This window comes from Actinia tenebrosa, unplaced genomic scaffold (assembly GCF_029948245.1).
Source record: "Actinia tenebrosa isolate PJP-AT-01 unplaced genomic scaffold, QUT_ActTen_1.0 PGA_scaffold4__44_contigs__length_22323623, whole genome shotgun sequence".
Taxonomy (NCBI): Eukaryota; Metazoa; Cnidaria; class Anthozoa; order Actiniaria; family Actiniidae; genus Actinia; species Actinia tenebrosa.
Window position 1 is genome coordinate 7,048,963 of NW_028292581.1, and position 18,024 is coordinate 7,066,986.

Sequence of the window (18,024 nt, forward strand, 5' to 3'; positions counted from 1 at the left end):
AAAAAACTGACGTTTCGGATGCTAGTCCTTCGTCTTTTACTTTTTCATCTTTTCACGGTGTATAATTTACCATATTATCATTGCTGTTTCATTAGAAACACTGACACAGCTCACACTAGTTTTTAGCTAGTTATCTCTTCATAAGGAAATTGGTTCACAATGCACATAAACATACAGAGGGATGACTATTTCTGATGGCTATTAACAACTGGAAACTGAAAATATGGCTGATGAAAAAGGGAAAATTAGAGTTTAAGAACTCTTGGAATCACTCAAGATATCTGGTATGAAAATATTAACAGTATTTAGCCCCAATACACCAGCCTCAATAGTTGAGGCTCCTTGCTGCTAGCACTGTAGTATCTGTAAATACAAAGATTGATTGGCAAGTGAGTATTGAACCCACGTGCAAAAAACTGATGTCAGGTAAAATGCTGCGCTAAAAGGTTTGTGGATTCAACAACACGTTCCAAATTGAATTCAAGCTAATAGTGTACTAAGAATCTATGCAACTTGTGTAAATACAGGGGCGGCGGAACCAGGGGGCACATGCCCCCCCACAAAATGTTGGTTCTTAGTCATTGTTTTACGGTGCATGCGTCTGCAATCAAACAAAACATTGTCATTATCACATATCAGTTAAATATAATCTTCAGTGCCCCCAAAGATTTTTGCAGTACCCCCCAAAGATTTTTTGCTTCTGCCACACATGAAATACGTATAAAATGGTGCAGAAATTCTTGTATCACAGTAATTTAGTTTGGTGTGGTTACTATGATTCCTATTCATACACCGTGTAGCATGCTACATCAGTGCAAAAACGAAGGTAACAAAACTTACCCAGCAATTACTTGGAGCCTAAATAGTTATTTGGAATAATCAAATAGAAACTCATTCATTCATTCTTTATTTTCCAAATAATAGTCTAAAAAGACAATTTGTGTGACATTAAATTTGCAATTTCTCATACTGAACCATTCGAAATTTATTCACATATTTGTACAATTTTTCCCACTTTACGAAAACTTCAAATCCTCCAAAAAACCTCTAAAATAAAAATACACTAAATTCATTCAAAACGGAGCAGATTTTTTTGTAACATGAAAATTTCATGGCTTTTAACGAAGAGACAATCAAACACTTGGAAACCTACACTCTCCAACGATAATCCTTTGATTGAAAAACCAATTGAGTGTTTGAAGGAATTGTACGCTCCACTCCTAAGAAATCTTCAATAGTTAAAGAAACCAGAACAGGGTTCATGGATAGTAATTTTTTTAAATAGATTTTTACGAGTCTGGTAGTTAGCCTTTGACAGCCTCGACGCATTGTTTGTGCAAATAAAAAAATATGTATCCCTGTCTAGAGCGTCCATAACGTACTCGGTGTTCATCGATCTTGATGGCATTCAAGTCATCATAGCTAGTCCACTCGTCCTTGGCACAGTCATACACGTCACTGATGTAGTGTCCTAGAGCATAACAAAACAGAAACAAAATTCAGGAATTTTTTAAAATCTCGTTATAGAGTGCATACCATATATCCGTCAAAAGTTAACGATTGTAGTTTACGTCATCGCGGCCTCTCGGGGGAGCGTTGGTGTCATTTAACAAAAGATTTCTTATTAGCATAAATTGTTAACGGCACCAAAATGACCACCATGTTTTTTCGTTGTTTTTTTCCACTCTCTTGGGGATGCTTGCATCCGTCAATTGCATACTAATACGCAACACGCTGAATAATGACTGATGGTGATATAATGGCAATAGGCCTTTTCTGAGTAACAGGATGCATTGTGGTCTAGCTTCGGTTCAAACAACACCATATAAGGCATGATTAACAAAAGATGTTTGTACCGAAGCTAGACCACAATGCACCACGTTCAATGTCTCAGAAAAGGTCTATGACATAATGACATTCTTTTCTTGCAATTCGTATGGGGACGTTTACAGCAAATTACGGTACGGCTACTCTATAACTAAGGTCGGGTGCATGTAACGTCAAAGCAGATCGATCTGGGGGAAAAAAACTAAAGAATTCCAATCTCCTGAGAATTAGGACATATTATGTCCTCCAGGTTGAGCTGCATTCCCATGTACTGCAAGGGGTCTATATAGCTGAATATATTATTCAGCGCCGGCAAAGCCTTTTGATGTCATACGTTCTGCACATCCTTCATTCCATATATCATCTAGACTGTGTTGAAGCAAGCCTCTGACTAAATAATTTCGTAGAAGGATAGACAGCAAAATGGTGTACTATATACCTGCAAAAGATTTGTCTCCAAGATGACTAACCACACTGACTAGACGATAAGGGTAAGACACATGATCCTCGTCACCCTAACAACAAATAACAAGTGAATGAATATTCCCCTTCACAGTTACCTAAGCCATCTTGAAAGGTAGCCGTGCCTTTTCATCGAAGCGAGACGAACGGTGAGCTTGCAATGATAGAGACATGTGAATAATTGTCCGAGGTGTTAAAAAAAGGTCTCTATCACTGCAAGCTCACCGTTCGTCTCGCTTCGATGCAAAGGCACGGCTACCTTTCAAGAGGGCGCAGGGAACTGTGAAGGGGACTATTCATATTTCATACAAACATATTTGTCAACCCTTACTCCCTGTAAGAAGCTCTTCCGTGAGGGTCGCTCCGCACGCACTACCACTACACTCGTAATGGTCCAATTCCACCTGGGCGTAATGTTTTCCCATTTCATATCATTCCCTCAAGAATAACATTTTTTGTTTCAATTATATTTATATTCAAGTGTCTTCTCATGTACAACAGTTAAACAAAGAAATGATATTCTAGGGAATGGCACGTGATCTGATCTGAATTGGGAAAATATTACGCCTAAGTGAATTTGGTCACACTCATCTCACATGTTAATTTTCACGGAGTGAGGAAGTAAGGAAAACCCGGAGAAAACTCTCGTGGCAAGGGAGAGAACAAAAACAGATCAAATAAATTCCGCTGACATATATGAGAAGGAAACTTTTTAAAACACCCTTTAAAAAACTTTTGGTCATGTATTGACCTTTCGGACATTACTCCTTTGTCGGAGTAAAAGATAAAATAGATTATCACTGTAAAAACGTTTGCAAAATAGCTAAGCTCTAACCTGGTAGCCTGAGTCTATGGAGTTATTCTGGAAATCGTGGTGCGGAGAGAGCGCTCTTTTTGTCTGGCGAACACTGTGTACTTTTTCATCATTGGAATCATCTTGTTGATCCTGACAGTAATCCATCCTGGACTCTAAACAAACAGACAGACGTAACATTAAATTCTGATAAAATGACCAAGCACAATGGAGACTGAAATCTTGCACTGGTGAGTTTGAAAGCTATTTAGAACACTTTCAAAATATCTTGCATGCTCCTGTGTATATTCCTTCTACTGGTCTGTATATTTATTTTAGGCTGCACGCAAGACAGATGTTACACTCGGAATATTATTGGACGGCTTGGGTGTATTTTTCAATGTGAAGAAAGAAGAAGAATACCTTGAATGCTTAGCTCTATTGCTTTCTTGACTTGTTCGTCATCGCTGCTTGGTACCTTAGAAAAGACAAACAGAAACAAATCACTGATAAGTGCACGTGGAAGACGTAAAAATGTACCTCGGTAAAAGATAACTGGTATCTTGGGGACCATGTGACGTCATAGCCGCCATTTTGGTTGAATATCACAAGTGTTGGTCTTGGTGCTGGTTTTTGTCATGACAACCAATGTGGCACGGCAGTAACATCTTTTATCCTTTTCTCATGGGAAGGGATGCATAGTAAAGGAGGTGAGGGAGGAGGGGCAGTCCTTAAAGTATTGTTACCACAGGAAAAAATCTGATAACCATATGTATACATTTAGGTATTGTTGATGGAAAAGGAGAAGAGTGGCTACAAATAGGTCACATCTTTTATCCTTTTCGCATGGGAAGGGATGCATGGTAAAGGAGGTGAGGGAGGAGGGGCAGTCCTTAAAGTATTGTTACCCCAGGAAAAAATCTGATAACCATGTGTAGATTTAGGTATTGTTGATGGAAAAGGAGAAGAGGGGCTACGAATAGGACAGTTGTTTTGAAAACATTTCGTACCTTTTCCAGGCAACTTTCTCTGAGTGAATCCTAATTGACCCATAACAAGATACAAACCTGATCATGTAGGCTTCTTCGTATAGCTTTTTCAACATCTTCTTCATCAAAATCCGGCTGTACCACATCCCTCTTCGTCCTGTAATTCTGTACTTCTGTCCTGCTGTAGCTCTTCATAGGCTTACTCGCAGTATGTGGTGAGCGGTTGAAGTGAGAGGAAGGACTACTTTTTACAGCATGCTTGGGTGAAGAAAAATCACTTTTGCCGTACTTAAATGAAGGTTGGAACTTTGCATTGAAAGGACTAGCAATAGATTTGACGAAGTGCTTCTCTTTAAAAGAATCTCTTGAATTTTTCCTCGAAGTGCTTTCATTGGAATCGCTTTCTATTAACAAACCGCCGGAAAACTTGCTCAAAACAGGCCGCCGATCCATAAGTGAGCAGAGACTGTTATCCTTTGAACGTTTCCTTCCCTCCTCATCAAAAGAGGTATCAGAGCTATCACTACTGTTTAAAAGGTAGGTTTTACCGGTAGATGTGGTAGAGTTTTTCTTGCTAGTATCCAAGCCACTCTGGTCGCTATCATCGCTTATATATGACACTTGACGAACTGGTGCGCTTACTCTAGTATCTCCTATTCGCGCACCACCTTTTAACCCATGAACCTCTGAGTCTTGTCTCTCCTCATCTTTACTAATACCGTCTTGCCGTTGAGTGTCATCATACACTGTTAGCAAATCTTCATCTGAGCAGTCCATATCTACGTCCATATCCCCTATATCACCATTTATATCAGCTGTCCCAAAATTCTTATTTCCCACATTTACGTTTATTTTTCCTGATGTGGCAGACTGTGTTGATATCTTCGAAGAATTATTGAACTCGCTTGTGCCTTCAGTCTTTTTGCATTCAATATCCTCGTAGTTCCCATTACTACTGGTAGACCTCAAGCTCTCCAGCTTGGCCCATTCAATCTGTTGCTGTTCAGACATATTGACAAGGTCCACCACATTGTCGGAATTAGAAGTTTCAATTTCAAGGGGAGTGTTATCGATGTCGTCAAAATCGTCGATCAATGGGAAGTCTGAAGACTTGGAAGGTTCTTCTGCTTCCTTGTTGGTATCGTTCGCAGCGTGTTTTCGTTCATTTCTGGTGTCATCTTTATGGTCAGTAGGTTCACCTTCGATCATTTCTACTTTTCTTTTTCTGTCAAAGAAATCGAATTCATTAAATCTCAAGAAAAACAACTAAATAAAAGGTAAAAACATTCATATTATATGCAGCTATTTCAAAAGACGTTGGTGAACAAGGTTGTTGCATGTTGCTTACTACGTTTGAAATGATGTATAATATTCATATTTGGGAAAAAAAACCATTATGCCAGAAAAACGTGCAGACAAAGTTTAGAAAAATTTCACATTGTTTTGACCCTTCGCTGATGTTATTCACATGGCCCATAGTGCAGTTGAAGCTTCGGAATGCAACATGGAACATGCGACAAGACCATCACCAACCTTTTTTGAAATAGCTGTATTTAATGCCCCCACACGCGATGTGATCACATATTAGGTGGATGTCAAAAAGCAACTTTAACTGTAACAAAACTACGTGCAAAGTAAAGTTACACCATTCTGTGCTGCGGAGCACACCAATATACAGTCAATTCAAAAAACGTTGTCGTCGACCAGCTCAAGCCTACGCGACTAGACCGAAAGGAATATGGGTAAAAACCACTGAAGCGGTTAAATATTCATTCTGAATTAATTGTTCCCGCTAGTAATAAGATAATAGTGGCGAGAAACCATCCACAAATGCATGTCTTTGGGTTTAGGGAAAGAAAAACAAAGTAGTTATGATTCAGTTCACAATTTCGAAAATATGAAGACATTAAAAAAACGTCTCCTTCAACACTTCCCGCTCGCCTACGAAGGTTCGTGCTGTAAACCAGGCATAACTAGTCAGATAAAATTATGGAGTCAACTCGGCTTCAATGAGTACTACCCAGAGTTCCTTTCGGTCCAGACGCGTAGGCTAGAGTTGGTCGACGACAACATTTTTTGAATTGACTGTATCGGCGTTCAATCGTCTCACGCCATAGCAGCCGAGCGATGTTTTATCGTGGTCCGGCATGCTAAAAGTAGTTGTGTTTAAAGTTTCAAGTCGTTTACTAAATGCGCCGTTAGTGCAGGCCTCAAAAACTATTGGAAGTTTCTAGTCTATCGAAATCTATCCTACATGAATGTGGTAATCGACTCATATTAAAATATTTCGCTTGATCTAGTGTTTTGATCCAATTTACCGACTTTTACCATGATGTTAGGAGTGGGAGCGACGCGGCTACAACTTGGACTGTAAGCCCGAATGAAATTGAATTTTAAATTATTCTACCTTACTAAACAAACCTAATATACCTTGGGGTGGTGTTAAACTCTTGATGTAGTTTTCGTCTTACTGTGGGGGTGGTAGAGGAAACAAAATCGTCATCTGATTGAGAATCTGGTGGAGGACGCTTGACCAACCGCGATGTTTTGACTGGACTCCTGAACAAACAAACAAATAAACACAGACCATTCAAGGAATTGGATTTATGATTTATTTCCCATGGACCAGGGACACCACAACAGCAATTAGGCCCAAAGCTAGCACATGTCATCCATCAATCTATTTTTCGATCGCACGTTACGTCATCGCGGCCATGTTGGTGCCATTTAACAAAAGATTTCTCATTAGCATCCAATGTTAACGGCACCACAATGGCCACCATGTTTTTGTCTTCAAACTCTCTTGGGAATGCTTGACACAAATATTATCATGCATTGCTATAAAATTGTTTTCGATAAGAATTCATAAAATCGATTATTCTCCTCTTTAAAAATAAAAATGTCCTTTCAATTTTACTGAATTTGCGTTTTTCAGTTTTGAGGCCCGTTAAGTTGGATGCGCACGCAATCTTATGTGATGGCAGGTCTGAGGATTGAAATCTAAGACTACAGCGGTTAAAGACAGCTCATTAGGGACTTGAAGATTTGCAAGATCTACGACGGCGACGTCAACCGGAAGTGTAAATAATTTCTCTTTGGGGTTCTGTTCATTGGAGATTTTATTCAAAACATTGTCAGTAAAGTCAACTCCTCCACAGGGAAGAAAGAAATTGAGGGCGCGAAACCATAAAATGAAGTTATTTACACTTCCGGTAGACGTCGCCGTCACAGATTTTGCAAACCTTAAAGTACCTGGTTAGCAGCGCGCACCACCTATACTTCTCAGTTGCCTAGAACAAATCACTAGGTTGACACTTACAATTTTACTTTTTCGACCTTGAAGTCCAAAGGGGGCATTGTCTTGCTGTTGCAAAGTTTACCTAAGTAAAAAAGAATTTCAAATAAGTTTAAGCTTAATTCCCTTACTTCAAGAAGCATCATCAGGCTGGTCTGTAAGAGAAGAATTGTCTGTGGTCACACCCTGTATCAACACACATTCCAGTGCCGTTGATTGGCAATGTAGCTAATAGCTTAGTTTTCTTTGCGCGCTTGATATTTTATTTTATTTTTGAAATATTTAACAATTATTCGCCGATGGCGAAGTGAATATCGGGGAATATTTACCGAGACGCGAGTCTACGAGCCTGAGGTGAATAATTGTTTTAGTATAAATACACAGGTAATTCTTTCAAAAAAAGGAAAAAAAAGAAGATAAAAGACATTTTTTTCCGGTAACAGCAACAAAGCGGCTGGCCGCCATTTTGGACTATCGCTGGAGGTGTTTATCGTGTGATAGTGTGAGTTTCTTGACCAATAAGCGCGCGAGATTTTCTATTATCACCTGTGTATTTTTACTAAAAATAATTAGTGGGTCCAGTTCTGGACTAAGATGCGAGCCTGTAGCGCAATATTAGTGCACACAACCACTGCTTTCTAAACATACTACAGTTTGGTAAAGTTTTTCCAAATGCTTTGACTTACCAATGTCTATGAATCTGTTAATCTGTATGTCATTTTGTTTCTTAGCGTGTTTATCAGTATAGGTATTGAAGTCATATCGTTTGAGATGTAGAATAAGAACCCTGAAAAAAGAGTTTATATGAGGACATTGTTCATCTACTAGGCAATCAGGGGGGTACTAGGCAATCAGGGGGGAGGGGGGGCTTTGACTTGCACATTTTTTTTAAATGGTACACTAATTTTCAAGTCTCATCCCATTCACTTTCAATCTTACCTTGGTAATCTGCTGAAGGTGTGAGAGATAACGGCTTCCTTACAGCCGCATTCTTCACAGCAATATTCAAGTTCCTCTTCCTGTTAGATGAAGAATTACATGGAAATTAAAATAAACAAACACAACCACCTGATCTGTAATAGTGACTTAGATATGACATCACTGCAAAACTGAGTTGTCATGAAGTTTGCGAAAATTGACCAGTAAAAACTAAAAAAAAAAACAAACGGCAAACGTGACCACGTTTTCATCTTTTTCCTGTATTTTACTTGACGTTTTACAAACTTTCTCACTACACACAAATATTCTTCTGTTTTTCTACTACTTAAACTTTTTTGCGATTCTTTCTCCGCTATTTAAAATAATTTTTCACTGGTCAACTGACGTTTCACGTTTGCCGTGAACGTAAATCTAAAACTCTCTATTCTCCCCACTTGGTGCCCTGGAAATCCATAATTTTAAGAGAAAAAAAATCTAAAAAAAAAATCTACAAAGCTTTTCGCTGTTGTATCACAGTGTGGGACAATCACAACAGAGCTAGGCTCCAAACTAAGTGAAAGCCCAAAGATCAAATTAGAATTTAGAAGTTGATTTTTGAGGAGGGAGGAAAACCGGAGAACCCGGAGAAAAACCCTCCAAGCACAGGAAAGAACCAACAAACAACTCTACTCATATACGACATCGAGATCAGCAGGACTCGAAATCAGGCCGCATTGGTGAGAGGCGGTGCATTACCAGCGCACGCCACCGGTACTTCCCAAAGACACATCAGTTTTGCAAATTTTCTAGATTCTGATTGGCTGTTATTTTTTCTCAGATCAGATGGAAGATACTAAAAACACAAACTAAAAAACACAAATTTGATAATCAGGAATCGAAGAAGAGCCCCTCACTGGTAGTGAGGGTGGTAAAATAGAAATATTAATATAAGACTACCAACTGAAAAATGGGAAATCTCAACTTCTGTTGAATGGATGGAAGAAAAAAAAGATAAAAAGTGGATTACTGGAAGAATGAATGCAAGAATGAGTTTCCTGGATTTTCCCTTGAAGTGTAATCTCCTTTGCAGCCTTTGTCAATAGTTTCCAAACCTATGATGGAGGAGACTACGTGAAGTGATGTGTAATATTCACTTTTCCAATATTTCTAGGTTTTTTTCGGCAGAGTAAATGGTAAGCAGCCCCAATGATTCATAATTATTTTGTTAGTCTTTATGAATATTACCTCAAAATAATCTTGAATTAACTTGTCTATTGATAATTTTTTCATTACTTGGGACACATTTCCATCTGATGACCTGTGAAAATTTAAGTGGTACAATGAGTCAATATTGGTCAAACTTTTGAATATGTTAAAAATTCACATTGTCACCAAATTTTATTTTTAAATTTTAAAAGCCAGTTTTAAAAGCAAGAAGCAGCTTGGAAAAAATCAGAAAATGTAGTGAAAATCAGAAAACGGAGTTGGAATTGTCCCCCACCCTCCCCCCCTCAGAAGTACGTTGGAATTGGGATTAAAAGCATCAGAAGGTTTCCTTTGTATTGGTTTGTGCTTAGTACCCTTAGTAATTTGTGTATGTAGTCAAATAGGTTTTATTACCTCTTGGTTTTCTATCAAAGGAACACTTGATTCATGATAGGGAGAAGGTCATGAACTACCCAGAGAGTCTAAGTGAAGATTTTACAAATTACTAAGCCAATTAATGGTAGTTTAAGCCAGAGAATGTTGCTCATTTACCAAAACCAATTCTCTGATCCGCAACTCTTAATGAAACCTCTGTCATTATCTATTACTACATACATTGTGGGCAGATCCAGTGAAAATACATGGTGGATTTCTTCTTTATTCAAACTTTCCCCACAGCTGAAATAGTGTGAAATTCAAAGATTATAAACTACGTACATCCAATGAAAGTCAGGCTCAAAGAAAGCACCATTTAGCATTCTTGAGTGGATTCAAAGTGTGAAATAAGTATTGTTTTTTGTGTTGTTAATAATATTTTGGTGTTGTTTACCCTTTACAGGTGATTGTATGCATCACACCACATTCAAAGGTTCTTCTCACTGGACACTGATTACTGATTTCCTGACAAGCAAACAAGTAAAAATTGATAAGAAAAATAACATTTAAAAAATTCATCAGAAATTCATTATTTTTTTCATAAACATCTTTTTGCTCTTAAGGCTTAGAAAATCTAGAGGTTTTCAAGTTATCCTAAGGGAAGTTAATGGAAACCTGAGAGTACAGGAAAAGAAAACTGAAACAAAAGTAGCAAATGTGTAGTTCCAGAAACTGTCAATACCCTCACCATGGAGGGAATTTGTGAAAGGACCCCAAACCCCCAGGAACTTCCAATTTTCTTCCATACAAAGTGTGTAGTTTTGCTCTTATCTGACCCCCTTCCCCTTCAGAATTTTTTAATTTCTTCCATGGTGGGGTAATTTTTTGGAACTAAACAATAGAAAGGGCAAGTATCTAGAAGCTTACCTCTTTAGCAGGACTTTCAATAGTACTGTCAGACTCAGATTTGGGTTCTAAGGCATTTACATCATCTTTGAGTTGATCAAGTACTTGACAAAGAAATTCATGTGCGTCCTACAGGAAAAAGAGTGGTTTATAGATTTGAGACACAAAGATAGATGTTCCATGGATTGAGTCTTGCTGTGTTGTATGACCATGATGATACTTTATGACCAGTAGACACTAGTTGATTGACTGTTGGCCAATTATTGGTCAATATTCTAATGATCATTGGCTAAAGCTTAATGGAATATCAGCCAACAATCAGCCATCAGTCAGCTGATGCACTGCTTAGCATCTTCCAATGGGTGCCCCCCCCCCCCCCCCCCACCCCCCATGGACCATCTAGTCAATGGCAGTCACTTAAAATTCATACTTAAAATTCTCTCTTTAAAATTTCTTTATTAAGTTCTTATTCAAGTCTTGCTGTCGGTGGATTTATAATCATGATACTTTGTGTTCAATTGACATGTGTCAGTTGACAATAAACTAACTGCTGGCTAATCATCAGTCAATAATCGGCCAAATGTTAGGCAACAATTGTTTAATTGTCAACCAAAAATCAGCTGATGCATTACCATGCATCTGCCAATGGGCAACCAATTCTTTTAATGCTTTTAAATGTATGAGCATGATGTAAGGTTTCCAAAAGATATTTCCTTTAACTTACATGTTGTAAATGTCCAGAGAATCTTGTTGCAGCTTGTGAAATGGTCTTCTTAAATTTCTTGAGGTGTAAACTTTGGAGATCTTGTTGGCAACTATTTTTCTTGCAAGCAAGTAATCCATATGTACATCTGTAGAGAAGAGTTTCAATTACAGACTGAAGTTAGGCACAGGCATCTTGTTACTATCATTTATGAAACTTTGTCGGAAGCATCTTACATGTTATGCAGCTCTTCAAGGCTGTAGCGCCCAGTAGCCAGGGGCTTGGGGGGGGGGGGGGGGGTGTACTCCCCTATATTTGCTATATGGGTATGTGCCGCCCTATAGGGTATGGTTTTTCGGCTTTTGGGTCTGGGGTAGGGTATCATTTTTGGACATTTTGTCTGGGATAGGGTATCATTTTAGTCTGGGATAGGGTTAACGATTTCGTCATTTTTGTCTGTCGAATAGGGTACGCTTTCTGCCGGCACAAAAACAATAAAAACGTTAGTAAATATTAATTGCAATCTATTGAAAAACCGTCTTTTCCGTCTTTTAGTCTGGGATAGGGTGTACAATTCTTAGTTTTAGTCTGGGGTAGGGTATGTAAAATCAAAATTTTAGGTCTGGGATAGGATCAGGGTTTTGAGGTCCTGGCGGCACACCCCTACCCAAGTTGGGGTAGTAGTACCCCCCCCCCCCCCCGCTTGGAGCAAGGGGTGTGCCCCCTAATTTTTCCCAGTAAAGTAACAAATAGCTGATATTATGGATGCATGCAAGGGAGATGCAAATGAAACATAAAGCATTGTATTGACCTGTTATCCTCACTTGTATGATTCTTAAAACAAAAGAATGCCCCATTGTGAGCTCAACTGTAATACCAGCTAAAAGTAACATACCTATAGAATTATATACATATTCATTCTTTGTGATCACATATTAAGTGACTATGTACCCCTCCCAGTTTTTTTAATGCTTGTTACTGCCTTGCCCTTAGGCAATTTGACAAGGTAAGTTACAGCTTACTTGTAAAGGCATTGCATGGGTATTTTATCCAGGAGTTTCCTGTTGCAGAGGTCCTGAGCAAATGGGTCAATACCAAGAAGTGACTGCAAAATGGCATTCATGTAGCAAGTATTACCTAAATTTGAGAAGCTGAGGACCAAAAAACAAAATAGGAAAATGGAAAAAAAGTCAACATACGGTATCCATAAAGGAATGACAGAAGAAATAAACAATGGTTATATAAACGAGGTTTATTCAAACACCAGGGCCTGGTTGTACAAAGCCTGGATAGCGCCATCCAACAGATAAATCTTATCCAGTGGATAAATTTTTTGGATAACAGCATCAACTTATCCACTGGATAAGGATTTTACCGGTGGATAGCACTATCCAGGCTTCGTACAACTGGGCCCAGAAGGAGAGTCTAAACCAACAGCCTCGGGGTGGGTGGGTAAAAACATGACAACAATATCTACTTCTAAAAACTAGCTAGAGAGGGCATTAAATATTTTGAAGGAATCCAAAATAAAACAATTAGAAAAAGACAGCAAGATGGCACACCAGGCAATGATGAATAACTTTTAAATAATCAGGCATTAATCACAATTCCAGCACAATTTGCGTTTTTTCCCTGCAACCAGTCAGATTCCCTGATAAAAGAATGCTTCAATGTCTTCTTACCCAGTAAGTTGGACTTCATTTGATGCAAACACTGGCTTCTTTACACTTGCTTTAAAGGAAAAGCTGTTGGAGTCTCTTGATAGTTGTGGTCTTTGCCTGTAATTTTTTGGCAATCCAATTGTTTTCCTATAGAATCATCACAGTAACCAAATATTTGTTATTCATGAGTATTACATATTCACATTTTACAAATTCAAAAGTTATCTAATAAAAGACGTTTTCATAGATATGGTGCAATGCATCCTGTTTATCGAACAGAAAATAGGCCTATTTAATGACCTCAAGGGTAACTCATACATGGAATTGGAGTCTTTCAGTGTTGGGTTTGTAATATTAACACTATAATATTATCAATCTTGTTTAAAAGTTTTTAAAAATTTATATCAATTTTGTTTTTATAGTAGTTAGTACTACTATACCATAATAACATACCTTCCATGGAAGGCTGGAGAGTCGGCACCATAAAAGGATGATGTTGATTTTGTGCTACTTTGATCTGCAAGAAACTTGAAACTTTTAAAAGGCTAATTCTTTCATATTGTGTTTTTTATAAATACAGTATCTTGGTCTCACAAAAGTATATTTGCAATTTTTTTGTTTACCTATATATGAATACAACATAGAGATTATCTTGATATTGTTTTTTATTCACAAGTTTCCATATGGTATCGCGAATAAGCGAGTCTGTGAGCAAGTGATATGATATGGAACATGAGTGAATAAAGACATCAGGCTCTTAACATGAAATAATTTGTTTATTACACATTGAGAGTTGATTAAAGGACAAAATGTACAGTTTCTAGTTTAATGTGAAGTGATATCGCATCACTTCACTGATATGGTTTTTATTTATGGCCTTTATTACGCAGATATCGACCCTAAATGTGTAATAAAAACATTTATTTTCCCACTTAAAACTTTCCTAAATTCTTAGAAAACATGCTGAAAGGCACCCATGTGCAAACGCTTTTCTCTAGTGTCACTTATAGTGGGTGTCAGTAAAGAGGGGTTCATTAACAAATTTACGATGGTTTAAACCATCGTAAATTTGTTTTTTACTACAAAACTCACAAAACTCTAGGAAATAGACTGCACGAAATCTTGCATGATGCCATTTGTTGGTATGGCCTCTTATTTACGACGTTTTTTAACCAATCAGCGCGCGAGAAAATTTACAGTTGTGGTAAAAAATGTATTATAAACCAACAAGATGATCAAAAAAAAAAATACTATCAAAACTGGACATCATTTGAACTGTGAAAAAATTGACCCACACAATGTTCACGGCTCATGCCGTGAAATATGTGATTCTGTGTTACAAAATTTCTCTTCGCGAAGGGCCAGAGTTAATGACCTTAACTCAGGAAGAGCCAAGAAAAATATTGAAGGCATTGAAGGTGAGGATTTTTTTAAAAACCTCTGGGTTGAACAGCGTTTTCATAGATTTTCATAGATTTTTATATTTTCATAGGCTTTTGGTGCGCTTGTTTTTAAAAGCATGAAGAGAAAATTTTGTATCACCTCATCACATATTTCAACTCAGAAGCAGTGAGAAGTGAAGCGTGGCATGGGTCGATTTTTTCACAGTTCAAAGGACGTCAAGTTTTGATAATAAACATACCAGCTGTTGGAGATTTTTCCTGCAGTGGAGAGATAAATGGCCTGTTGGTTGCAAAATTAATATGAGTAAAACACTGTTCAAAATCATGTTCATGAGTGTACTTCTTAGCAACATAAATGGACAATTAATAATTTATGATTCAATCAAATTTTGCATCATTAAGATTATCATTGGAGTGAATATTATTGAATTTCCCGTCTTTCCTTGTGCTACTCTCATGATTAAGATAGTATGTTGTGCCTTTATGTAACAATGAAATACTGCATGAGCTTCATCATACTTACTTTTTGACTAATACAGATGGACTTGAATATCTTGATCCATAGGAAGCTAGGAAAAAAAGATCATAATTTTGTTAGTTTTCTTACCTACAGTACAAGCATGCACACATATTTTCGGATAGCTTTATGTATATTTTATATATAATATAATGAAAAAATCCTGTCAGTTTAGTAATATTGCATTATGCTACGTTTGCTGAATGTTTGCATCTATGACCTGGTGTATGTCAAAGTCAATTTAATTTTTTAAGGGCCATTTTAAGGCTTGAAAATTCAACTTATACACTGACATGTATAGTAGCAAATTTATTCTGGTTGTAAATGTCAGTAAGAAAAAATCAACTTACAATTTAGGCTTCTGGAAGAGAATGGAGTGTGCTTCCTCTTAACTCCCAGGTGAGTAGTTGATTCTAACCTTGAATTTTATAGCAGAAATAAATGTTATATGCTTATCATAATCTCATATGAGATATTATTCTCCAGCATGGACGGATCCAGGGGGGTGGTAAAAGGGGTGAGTAGTCACTGCCCTTTTGTTCAAATTCCTCAGTAGATTGTTAGTAACATTCATCCCCCTTTTCCTTGAATTCCTGGTAAAAAATTTGTAATAGTCACCCCTCCCCCCTTCTAAAATTCCTGGATACACCCCTGTCCAGAGAATAATAATTCTTATTCTTAAATGGGAAAACATAGTGTTCAAGCAAAAGGATGATTATTGCTTATGTAAAATGTAAATGTAAAATGTCAAAATTAATATGTGGCCAAATGTCCTCTCAAATTCCATATTTCAAGTCAACTCCATATAAGATAAACACTACCTTGAAGGAGAATGGCTGTGATCTGGTCCAGTAGACAAAAACTGGTTTGCTTCACTTGACTGGACAAATGCATTTGTATTCTTTTGGACATTTCTGTTTAAGGGTTGGTTCTAGGGAAAGTCAAAATGTCTTCAGTGTAACATAATTATAATACACCAAAGGAAACAAATAGCAATCTTGACCTCCTATATTTTTGTATGCTATGGAAATTATTTGCTTACCTCATCATTTGCTAAACTGCCATTTCGCTGAAGTGTTTCTGATAACTCAGCCCTTTGGTTTAGTCTTGAACTGATTTCTGAAAAGCGATTGTTGGGTGTCATTACAAGCATTACTAGTCTGCACAAAGCTAATGTTTGTAAACACCAACTATTCCTGTTAGGTGACAGTTCAAGAGATGATTGAAATAGCAATGTCATGTACAGAACATTAATGCATAAAGCATATTTGAATGAGGGTATATTTTGGAAACTAAGAGTAAAGATTTTATTCTCCTTTTGAAAAAAAAGCAAACGCTTTTAATTTCTGCTACGACCTAGAGTGAACTTGACAGGATAAATCTATTATCTCCAATTTTTTTGTGGATAATAGATTTATCCTGTCAAGTTCACAAGATATCAGGGGTTGGCTGTATGCTCTCAGTCAATGAGACGCGAGTAGTGAGTAAAATGAATAATAACAGTTGTTTTATTAAGTTCAGGATTTCAGTGGAGTGGGGTCAAGACTTAGAGCAGTTTTCGTATGACTGTGAAAAGCTCAGTGCCGTAAGCATGACGTGCTGTGACCATGATGCTTTCTAGAATTTTAATTGGCTGATTTTTTTCACTTGCAATGTGATTGGTCTGGCATTGCCATGACCTTGGCGTGACCGTGTCCACACCAGTGTTCATGCCCCTTGTTGCAGGTATTTGATTGGATGGAGAGTAAATTCTCGTGCAATGTGATTGGTCTGGCGTATCCCTTGCTGTGTCATGACCGTGTTCGTGCCATGAATTTTTCACAGTCATACAAAAACTGCACTATTAACCACTAACCCCCCACGATTCCAAATAGGTGTCCTCTCTGGACATAGTTGTAGTTAAACTACCTGAATGTTAACAGTTACTTAATTACCTTTATCTTTACGTTCTGAAAATTTCCCTTCATTGATAGCGTTTAGTAAATCAACCAGTGCCTTCAATTCAGTTTCTTTTGCCTCTACAATTGACAATGCAGTCTTGTTGTATCCAAAGGTAATGGTGAGTTTACTAGGCCTCACACTCAACTTAAACTCATGTGGCTTTAGCTGTTGAATCAAATACATATGATATACCATAAACATTTATTGAATATACCATTGTTAAATTAATAAAAATGGTATCTAAAAAGCAAATTATGTCACAGAGGGAAGGCTATGATTTGTAAGCGTTTGTAAGTTTTAATACTAGTTAAAGCTTAATTAATATCTAGATAATTCAAAACACAAACTTACTAACAATCAAACAACAACACTCGTTCAAAACCTTCGTAAACCAACACTTTCCTACACTGACAGCATTAAATGAATGAAATAATGTTAAGTTTAAACTAATGGACTTTATAGGCCAAATATCTTTGCGAATTTTCTCAAGATTTTAGACGACTTACAATAACAGTTTTCTTTGATGATGAACGTTGTCCAGCAGCTTGTTGAATTGATATACTGAAAGAATTAGCTTTTCCCAGTCTTAAAACATTCATTTTACCAATCTTGAAATCAGTACAAGGCATGGATATATCGGTGCATTTGACTTTGCCATTTGCTTCGCATATGACACTACTCAGAGTTCTTCCCGCGAACGCCGCCATCTTGGGTTCTTTTAGAAAAATGGCGCCAAGAGAACCCAGACTCCTTGAATCATGTGACGTATCTTGAGGTAGATAAATGTCGCGAGAGGGATGGGCTTGGTCAAATGCACGAAGACTCGACCAACAATAATGCAATAATCATGATTGAAATGGTTGCCGCAGGAGTAGAACCGTATTCTAGAGTGATAGCATTCTAGAACTCGATTCTACTTGATCAACATTGAATGATAATGATGATAATAATAATAATGATAATAATAATAATAATAATGATAATAATAATAATAATAATAATAATAATAATAAAATTTAAAAAAAAAA

General features: G+C 37.3%; 1 protein-coding gene across 1 annotated transcript; it reads right to left on the bottom strand.

The window, feature by feature from the left end:
• Nucleotides 1-896: 896 nt before the first annotated feature.
• LOC116293717 (uncharacterized) lies at nt 897-17,927 on the bottom strand. Its single transcript, XM_031701183.2, has 24 exons — nt 17,503-17,927; nt 16,990-17,161; nt 16,098-16,174; nt 15,877-15,986; nt 15,406-15,473; nt 15,062-15,107; nt 14,778-14,818; nt 13,589-13,652; nt 13,157-13,282; nt 12,497-12,625; nt 11,496-11,622; nt 10,793-10,900; nt 10,320-10,390; nt 10,106-10,168; nt 9,530-9,602; nt 8,306-8,385; nt 8,053-8,153; nt 7,391-7,451; nt 6,502-6,630; nt 4,150-5,296; nt 3,506-3,560; nt 3,125-3,258; nt 2,267-2,342; nt 897-1,471 (listed from the first exon to the last, which is right to left on the bottom strand). Exons 1-24 carry the CDS (start codon nt 17,701-17,703, stop codon nt 1,305-1,307), a joined length of 3,426 nt encoding a protein of 1,141 aa, XP_031557043.2. The 5' UTR covers nt 17,704-17,927; the 3' UTR covers nt 897-1,304.
• Nucleotides 17,928-18,024: the final 97 nt, after the last annotated feature.